This window comes from Mycetomoellerius zeteki, unplaced genomic scaffold, assembly GCF_001594055.1.
Source record: "Mycetomoellerius zeteki isolate Tzet28-1 unplaced genomic scaffold, Tzet1.0 scaffold8, whole genome shotgun sequence".
Classification (NCBI taxonomy): Eukaryota; Metazoa; Arthropoda; class Insecta; order Hymenoptera; family Formicidae; genus Mycetomoellerius; species Mycetomoellerius zeteki.
The window spans coordinates 497,327-507,211 of NW_017257830.1; the positions used below are offsets into that span (position 1 = coordinate 497,327).

The 9,885-nt window shown below is 33.1% G+C and overlaps 2 protein-coding genes across 4 annotated transcripts in view; one reads left to right on the forward strand and one right to left on the reverse strand.

The window, feature by feature from the left end:
• The window catches only part of Hrs (Hepatocyte growth factor regulated tyrosine kinase substrate), a 9,914-nt gene extending 9,769 nt beyond the window's left edge, over positions 1 to 145 (forward strand). Inside the window, exon 11 of one of the 2 annotated variants that reach the window (XM_018459197.1) lies at positions 1 to 145. This exon is cut by the window's left edge and continues 514 nt beyond it. In XM_018459197.1, coding sequence (XP_018314699.1) covers positions 1 to 65 — 65 coding nt within the window. In that variant the 3' untranslated portion in view covers positions 66 to 145. The other variant, XM_018459198.1, reaches the window with a different exon arrangement.
• Positions 146 to 1,492: 1,347 nt separating this feature from the next.
• Positions 1,493 to 8,220, reverse strand: ema (C-type lectin domain containing ema). Of its 2 annotated transcripts, none has more exons than XM_018459192.1 (14): positions 7,911 to 8,220; positions 7,695 to 7,823; positions 7,421 to 7,554; positions 7,180 to 7,337; positions 6,770 to 6,999; positions 5,241 to 5,430; positions 4,379 to 5,023; positions 4,159 to 4,285; positions 3,906 to 4,060; positions 3,644 to 3,805; positions 3,392 to 3,530; positions 2,326 to 2,629; positions 2,124 to 2,254; positions 1,493 to 2,061 (listed from the first exon to the last, which is right to left on the reverse strand). In XM_018459192.1, the coding sequence occupies exons 1-14, from the start codon at positions 7,982 to 7,984 to the stop codon at positions 1,619 to 1,621; spliced, it is 3,021 nt and encodes a 1,006-aa protein (XP_018314694.1). In that variant the 5' UTR covers positions 7,985 to 8,220; the 3' UTR covers positions 1,493 to 1,618. The 2 variants fall into 2 exon arrangements, with proteins under 2 accessions (XP_018314694.1, XP_018314695.1); XM_018459193.1 differs by having other exon boundaries at positions 1,494 to 2,061; positions 7,189 to 7,337.
• Positions 8,221 to 9,885: the final 1,665 nt, after the last annotated feature.

Genomic DNA, 9,885 nt, shown 5'->3' on the forward strand with positions numbered 1-9,885 from the left:
CGCAACTACAACTAACGAAACTCCTCAAGATGCAGAAGAAACAAAACTTAGAACAGCAGAGCTAATTTCTTTCGATTAAATTAACTTGAATATTATATACAATATATTTAACAGAAAAAATTTCTTTCTAAATTAGAACACTATGAAGAACATTATTAAGATAATATTTGCTTATTTTAACGAATAAAAAATTTTACCTCTGATAATAAAGCCATAATTTTACATTTATTGATTACTGACATAATAGTAAAATGTTTTTAAGAAATATCAGAATAAAATACGAATATGTATTTAAAGAAATATTATATCCTTAGAAAGCTAGAAGATATGAATTCGCTGCAGATTAGTTTTATGTATACATATTGTGCATTTTATGATATCAAAAACTGTTTCGTATTATATTGTTCTTTGAAAAAAAATTTGTTTATAACAAACATGTAACTGTGCATGTACAGGATATGCTCCTACATAGATACGAAATAAAGATACAATTTCTAATATAACAGTTTACTTAGTGTATATTTTTGTATTTAATTCTTAAGTATTTCACTTTTTATGCTTTACAATCAAAAGGTTAATTTTTGGGGAATATTGATTTAAAATATAAATGATCAAACAATAATAAACGATTTGTTAGGACCGTATAATGTGAATACACAATAAATAAGAAACAATCTTTGTTATAGCCTATACCGGTTGAAGCTGGATCTTGAGTGCTTTAAATAATTTCATGTGAATTCATATACCACATTTGTAGTATCTCGAATTGCTCGCACGGAATGCTAGAGATCTGGGTTCGACTTCCAGCCGAGGTAATATTTTTCGCAATAAATTTATTTACAATTTTCAATACATTAAGATCTTGAAATGATGTCAATTGAACATGAAATTATAAAATTGCTAATCAATTTAATTTGTGATATTACTATATGGTAGTTCAGTTGCGTTTCCAAGTCCAGAAAATCAATTTGGTGCGCAATTCGAGAGATTACAGACGTGGTATATAAATTCACGTGAAATTATTTAAAGCACTCGAGACAGACTTCGACCGGTATAGGCATTGCTTCTTATAAATGATTAATATCATTTAAAGAACCTTGTATATAACTTTCTTTATTCTTCAAATTATATAGAAAAACTGTAATCTTCTCAAAACAGGGATACATATACATATATGAAATAATTACGAGAACTGTTGCACGATTTCTTTACCATTAAAGTGATAGTTATATGGAGTAGTGGTGTGTAGCGTGAATAAATTTTAGTTAAATTAAGATGTGAGATGTGTCTATATAAATAAGGATAGTCTCAGTGATTTTTAACACAAAGAAAAGTGTGACAATATTAATAGCTTCCACCTCATTATTTTTCTTGTGTTAGTCATAAGAGCTTTCATTGAAAAGAGTGTTCATTGATATTACTATCACATATTTGATAAAAATATCATAAAAATTACAATTTTATTCGTTATATGATAAAATTCATAAACACTAAATTTTTTTTATTAATTTAGTCAAGCAGGCTCTTTTTGCTAAGTGAAAAGTATGGCATGTACACATTTTCATTTGTCCTCTAAGATTTTTTTAAAGATACGTTTAGTTTGAATTACTAGTTTTAATCATACAGTCTCCACTTGACCCTTCCTACGTGGCTTTGATTCTTGCCCTTGCGGAGATGTGAAAGACGTTTCTTCAGAATGTTTCCTAATTACAGACGAGGATTCGCTATTATTCGAGCAAGCACCTTGACTGTCCCTCCTTTCTGGACATACGTGCGTTACGTTTAGTCCATTGGACGTAAGAGAAGCTTTCCGAATACACATATCCTCCAGAGGAATCTCCTCGCTCCGCGGTCTTGGCATCTTAGGCGAACCATCTCTAGATCGCAAACTATTTTCATGAATTCTCTCATTTGAATTTGCATCATCGCATTTGGAACTCGATGATGGCAACGGCTTAATATTCTCTCTACGCATTTGTGCCGCAAATCCAGGAACTTTATTTACCGTAAACATCGGCCTTGCTTGATCCCTCTGCAGTCTCTGACCACGTCCGATTATACCTGAAAGAATTGAATCGATTATTTACAAAGATTCTGCTGACTAATTTTAGTTTTAAACTTACGCTCATGTCGCAAACTACGCAAAGCATAATTGGGTGGTGTTGAACAATGAGATATACTCGTTGGAATATCCAACAATCTTGCAATCTGATTCATCTTCTTTTGTCTTGCTTTTATTCGTCCTTTCGTCAACCTAAATTATTATTTGACCGATTTAATTAACTGAAATGATAATACGACTTTGACATTTGCTACAAAACCAACCTTTGTTTAGCCGCCATACATCGGATATGATCATCGAAAATAAATTTAGCCGACAGCAACGGTATACGATTGCCAGTGCTACTGCTTAATGGTTTGTAAATCGTCAGGTACAAACATCTTGAATCGTCCTTGTCGCCGGCCACATCAATGTCTTGTAAAAAACCAACTAACTTTGCAACACCCCAGCCAAGCTTACTGATATCAGGTTCCACAAGAATTAATTGCACAACATCAATGACTAAGAAACGGCGAATTTTCTGACCATCTTTCCACATGACGGTGCATGCAATCAAATCACTGTTGTCTGTAAACAAAGTTATAAATAACAAATCTTGCGTTGTTTATCTAATTTTACTTATAATCATAACACAGGCCTACAAAATTTACGGGGGGTCTTATACTTTGAACTTTGAAAGATGTTTCCGTAGGATGTTGATGCGCTGAAAACAACTACGTTGTCCGTTTTTTTTTCATCACCCTCCATTTTTAAATAATCGCAAAAACAGTTTTTTCGGAAGTAATTTTTTTATTAATTTTTTCCGGCTAAACAAAAAATGATATCGAGATCTGTTTTGTGGCATTTAATTCAGAAACGTTTCAACAATACTAAAAATATTTTTTCGATGCTTATAAAAATGTTTTATGCAAACCGTAAACAAAAAATTTTGGAAAAATTGCATCGAAAAAATATTTTTAATATTATTGGAACATTTCTAAGTTAAATGCCGCAAAATAAACCTCGATATCATTTTTTGTTTAGATGGAAAAAATTAATAAAGAAGTTACTTCCGAAAAAAACTATTTTTGCGATTATTTAAAAAATGGAAGGAAAAAGAAAGGAAGGATGGAAAAAAACGGACAACGTAGTCGTTTTTAACGCATCAAAATCCTACGGAAACATCTTTTCAAAATTCAAAGCACAACTCCCCCCCCTCCCCCCTAAATTTTGTCGGCCTATGTAATCAATGAATAAATGAACAAAAATACTATATATCAAATATTGCAATAAGTTGACTCTGTCACTTTTTTAATAATTAACCATGTGATTAAGATAGATAACTCTTACTTAGATCAAGGACGTTGTTGACTTGTACGCAATTAACTGGATTAGTCAGTGGTAATTGTGTTTCCATTTCCATATTGAGTATCAGAGATAGTTCTCTTATCAAAAAGAAAACTCTTATCGCACGACGTGCCCTTTCCACCTGCATACAATTATTCATGATTTTATTCTCTCTTATTATACAATGTGTGTGATTTTTCTGCAGCTTTATATATGTTCATCTAAAAATATATTTCTTTGTGTGTTTCTTCCTACCTCACCACATGGTAGCCTTTTACTAAATTCAATTCCAGTCATAGGTGTGCCTGTAGGTGGCAACAAAATATTGCTATCCATCATTAACCATTCGACATTTAACGGTCGTTTTTGTATTTCGCTGTATTCATCCTCAAACATGTCCAAAAAAATGTCTTCGCTCTAAACAAAATTAATATAGAATATTTTTAATAGAATGCATTTGTAAGTCAAAAGAGGCAAACAAAACTTGCGCTTAGTTTAATTTCAATAAGTCACACACCTTGTAGAAATTTTTTAGCAGAGATGTGCTTTGTTCTTTCGCTGCTTCAATGACTGCTAGATGTGATTCTCGTAATAGGCATTGTCCTTCAGATACTGTTAATTGTGTTAATAGCTTGATAGTTAATTCCAATGTAACAAGCCTCACTTTGGAATCTAAAAAAGAATTAATTTTCTTATAAAACTTGGAAACTTGTGGTATATGCAAATATTAAATTCGCATAAATTATAATGGAATTATCGACACAACTCACTTGTTTGACAACTCAAAGTTATAATATGAATCAACTTATCCATGAGTAATTCATTATAAGAATTTTTCGTCGACGTATTATTGTGGAAGGGAGACAAGATTATATCCAAAATTTTACGACTTATACCCTAGTAAATAACAAAATTGACTTACTATTATAATAAAAAAAAAAAAGGTATTTATGAATAAGACAGGTCTTCATCAGAATTTATAATTGTTACCTGGTTATTAGCTAATGCATATAATAGGCAAAGCGCGAATAATGCAGCATAATCATTTTCTGTACATAATAAGGAATTGGTTATTGCTTCTAGAAATGGTTTTTTTGTTAAAGATTCGAATATGTCATTTTGACTTTGATGAGGTAAAGGGCTTTCCAATGCCAAGCGTTGCTCTTTCTCCTCATCCGTTACATTCAATTCATGCTTAATTTCCTCTAAATCCTCTTCGCTTGAAATGCTTGTATTTAATGATGCATTCGTAAGAACAGGAGTATTTATACGGGTTGAAGCATCGTCAAAAGACGTGCTTGGGTGATGAAATTCAATTGCATTTTTAACTACTTCTTCTATATTTCTTGTACTGCTTTCTCGAGTATGCAATTCTTTAGATGTTGAGCGTATTTCATTTAAAGTTTCCCAAGACTTTTTCAATGTTTCTTTCGGGAGTGAGAAGGTAACAGATTTATTCGATGTTATATCTCCAAATTTTTCGAGAACACTATTTGTTCCAACTTGAATCGTCTCTAAATCGGACATGAGCATTACAGTCGCTAACGTATGTACAAGAGGTTCATGCGATACTATCAAAAAGACTTGAGAAAGTAGAAAAAGCGCTACCACAACACTGACGTGTTTTCTTTCATCCTAAAAATTCAAATTAATTATTGCTATAAAGAAATATTATCTCCTTATAACAAAAAAAAATAAACTTATATAAACTTTTAATAATATTTTTAAATACTCGCGTGAACGATAAAACATTAAACATCTCGAAATAAGAAAAATAAACTCATACCGCTTTAAAAAATTACTTTTATAATAATTACTTTTATAATAAAAGAAATAAAAATTTGATTCTTACCTGAATTTGGCACGTGTTTTTGTATTTCATTAGAGAATAGACGTACAATGGGACTAACAGTTTATGTAATAAATGTTCTGATAGAACTTTATTCAAGTCTGGTATATTCAAACATAAAATATCATTTAGATAATGAAGATGATCCAAATGTTCGGCAACCAAATCTGACAATCTATTTTGACTTTGATGACTAAAAAGAAGCATGTATTATTTTTTTTTTATTACTGTGGAGTTTGATTTAAATAAGATTTGTCAGAATAACTATTAGATTAAATTATATATAGAAAGATAGAGATCTTTTGAAACTGGTATACCGAAGAAACAAGTCGGTAATTAAAGGAAGAAATAATCTGACACCAAAATCCAATTAAAAATCGATCCTAAATACTTTTTTAAGTTGTTCATTGCAATATAAGAATAAAAAATTTAAAAAATGGAATCAAATCATCAAACGTTATATTCATGTCTTATAAGCTGTACTCAGGGCTGAAATGTGCGGACGCCATTACTTTGCTACGGTGCATCTTCGAGAATACAATATCTTGTCTAATTTCATCGAAAATTGAAATTTAATTTTATCAATAATCTACTTTAAAGCCTTCCATGATGTTAGAAAGACAAGATCTCGGACAGAGAAAGAATTAACAAATCATGTTTGAATAATACAGTCACATGATTATAATGCAATTGGTCAATTTTTCTCCGTTCGAGAATAAAGGAACAATCCGGCCGGATTATGCTTTTATCTTGCCTTGACCGGCCGGATCTTGCCTTTATCTTGCTTTGTCCCGCCGGATCATGTCTTTATCTTGTCTTGAGCGGCCGGATTAACTTAACAAGTACTTAAAGAAAAGGTATTTAATTAGTGTTTTGGAAAGCTCTCGAGATAATCTACATTTTCTACAAAAATGTGCAATAAAAAGTAGGAGGTTCCGTTTAAAAAATTGAAGGTAACTTTCACGTGACCTTTAAGCAACTATTCAAGGTCAAACTAATGACACCATCTTATGTCCCCCTCAAAGCCATACAACTTTTGTCTGAAACATTTTTTTCTAAAATCAAAAATAAAAAAGTTATTTGGGGTGGGACATTAAAATGGGACACCCCGTATACTATACAATTATATATATACTATACACATAGGCATTTTAATTTCTAGTATTGATTGTGTTCTCACTTGGTGAGAACTACGGTCTAAAATAAGATTCTTATTGTTTGCATTTCTCTTATTTTGCCAAAGAAATTCATTATAACATATACATATATGTATATAAATACATATACGTATATGTATATAAATAATTTCTTTCAACACAACTTTACAGATACTTTCTAAAAATGTTAAAATATGTAAAAATCATCCAATAATTTTTATATACTTGTAAGAGTGATGAGAGAAAAATAACTCTAGATCCATTGTGTGTAGAAGAGCATCAGAAAATCGGGTGTATTAAGAGTTGTTGTTGTTATTACTACTATAGAATAACAGAAATTGTAACAGAAAAAAATGTTTCAATATCGATACTTACTCGGCATCATTTCGGACACAGGTGTCCAATTCTATAATATGGTCACCGATAAACCATACGAGATTACTGAAATATGGCGCAGCAGTGCGATCTCTTATGAAAGCTAGCATAGATGCATCCTCGACACGATACACATTTAGAGTCAAAGTTCTTACAGCTATGCGCACCATACCTTCTGAATGATTGAAAAATTTGATCGCTTCTGTATACAGTGGGAAATCATTGGTATGCTAATAACAGAAAAAAATTTGCTACAATAACTTTGTCAACAACAAAGTCAGTGAATAATTCCAACAGACATGTCTGTATATATCTTATTATACATTATTTTATACTATTTACACAATAATGAACACAAGTTACAAAGATATAACTTAAAAAACGAGCACAGAATATCATTATGCGTGTACCTCGTTTACCTCATTATAGAAGAAATGTATCGTATGTGCGTTCAACTTCAAACTCAATGTTTTCAGGAAACTAATATAATATGCCATTACTTCTTCATCGCTAAAGTCAAATTTGTGTACTATTATACTATTTACATGATTGTTACTTAATAGATAATCTGAAAATGACAAATTTTAACTTAAAAATTAATTGTTTGGGAATCACTTATATAAATATGAAAGAAAGTTTTATAAAACTCACATAAGGATGTCTCATTCCGTATGTTCTCAAATAAAATATTCAATGTTTGAAGCAATTGAACGCATACGTAGCTCCCACATTTTTGCTTCATAATGCGCAGAAAAAACGAAAGCATGTTCTTCTCCAGAAAAAAACTGTAAATATATAATATAGCATATTAATCATACTTGTGTACATTTCATGTACTATATATTAGTACTATTATTTGGTTCTAGAATAGTATCATTCGTCACAATAAGAATTAAAAAATAGCATCGTTCTTATCTCTACTTACTCAAACACACTACTATCATTTTGATCACCCCATATGAGAATCTCAGCTATTGAACGTAGAGTTTCGACCAACAAACCTCTATTATTCTCAGACACAGTCTGATTCTTTGACAAGACATTGTATAAGTACCTAACAACATAAACAAATACACTTGTAAGAATCTGTTTTTACATTTGATACAAGCGTTATATTGGTCGATCGTCTGTATATACATACTTAAGGTGCTCCGGGGAATGTGGGTTTTTGGGCTTCCAAAGTCCGCCACCAAACCAGCTCCGACTGCGAAACATTTTTAGTTACTTCGCATAGACATGCCTGCATTCGCGTTCCACCTGAGCTGTACCTGCAGCCTGCAGCAACTCTCTTTCCCATCACGCAACAAACGGTGTGGAGATGCACCGTTTTGCCGAGTCCTTGCCCATCGTATGAAGTAGCAACATGCGCAGCGTAACTGTCGCGTGAAAGAACTTTATCATATTATTATTGTATTTTACATCGCCATCATGATATAAGGTTTGTTCGCGACTTCGCGTCGCAAGCTCCAACACGCTTCAACATGCTCCTACCGTAGCTCCTACTCACTCTATCGAGCGCGTTGGAGTGAGTAAGAGCTATGGTAGGTGCATATTCGAATATGTTGGAGCATACGACGCGAACAAACCTATAAAATGCCTTTAAGGTGCCTTTACACGGCAGCGTCAACCATGGATTTCAACCATTTCGCTCTTACGGACTTGCTCTACGCTGCTCTACGCTCTGTTACATCCCTAGCTACAAGTGAATGATCGATCAATATAGAATTAACGTCGAGCGACGTTGAATCAACATCGATTTGACGTTCATCGACTAACCATTAATGGCTTAGCTGGAAAATCAACTTACTCCCGACATGGTTACAGTCTCTGTACTGCTACTCTACGGCTACGTTTACACTGTGCATTTAGGCTGCGGCCTATACGATAGATGTCTTTGTTTATCCTGTATATTAAACAAAGACACCTGTCGTATAGGTCGTGGACTAAGCGCACGGTGTAAACATAGTCACTGTTTATTGTAGACCACGCGTAAAGCTGGTTCTACATTAGTCGCATCGCAGCAGCGTCGCAAGCGTTGCGGTCCAATCAACGTCAAGCTAGCTCGACTCTGATTGGACCATAACGCTTGCGACACGCGAAACTGCAACGTCACAGAACATAGCGATAATAAATTTGAAACATGGAATTCAGGTTGTATTCAATTAGGCCGTGTAACATAAATGAATATTGATTAGTTTCGTAAAGAATTCCGCAATCAAAGGGGAATAGGGATTGGGAAACAGAAAATAAAAACCTTTCAGAAATTATGTATTGTGGAATTCACAGTTTCTGACAGAAGATTAAAATTCTTATTCTCTATTTCCCTATTCCTTTGATTACGCGCAGTATCCAATACACGTATATTAAATATTTGATTAAAATTGCTAATTTGTGTGTATATTATATCAATAAATTTTGAATTTTTTTTTTCATTGTACATTTATGATGCTTAAAAGTGCAAATCATATTTAACACAACATGTGCATAAAAAAATCTGTTTAATAAATTTTTTTTAGTTTTATTTGTCTGCGTTACATTTTCTTTAGTTGACATTGATCATTTTATTACTATTAAGTTTATATTTTTCGGTACGTTAATTAATTTTTCAATTTACTTGGAGTCTATCTATTTGTGCTTTCTTTCTAAGTGTTCTTCTAATCGAGTTACTGGACGATGCTTAAGGGGTCGTCGTCGAGTGGCTTGCTCGGTGCGATGGACTCGTAATCTGTAGATCCCAAGAAGACTAGAACTAAGGAGGGTCAACTCGGTGCCAATAGCGGTAGTGGGGGTGAGGCAAAAAGTGGCGACGGATAACTTCCCCCACTCTTGCGCTTCATTAGTCCTCTCTGTCGCTCTATATAGTTGTCGCTCTATCGTTCTATAATCGTCACTTTGTCGCTCTTATATCGAACTTTCACACAATGCGCAGTGCCGCTGCACATCGTGTGAATAGCCGCGGACGTTTTTTGACTCATCCCCACCACACGAGTTGATCCTCCTTAGTTCTAGCACAGTATATACAGTAGCGCAACTCTCCTGATTTTATGTTGGCAAAAATAGAGTGCGCATGCGCGAAATCAGTAAGTTCCCCAGTAACTCCATCTAAACTTCTATCT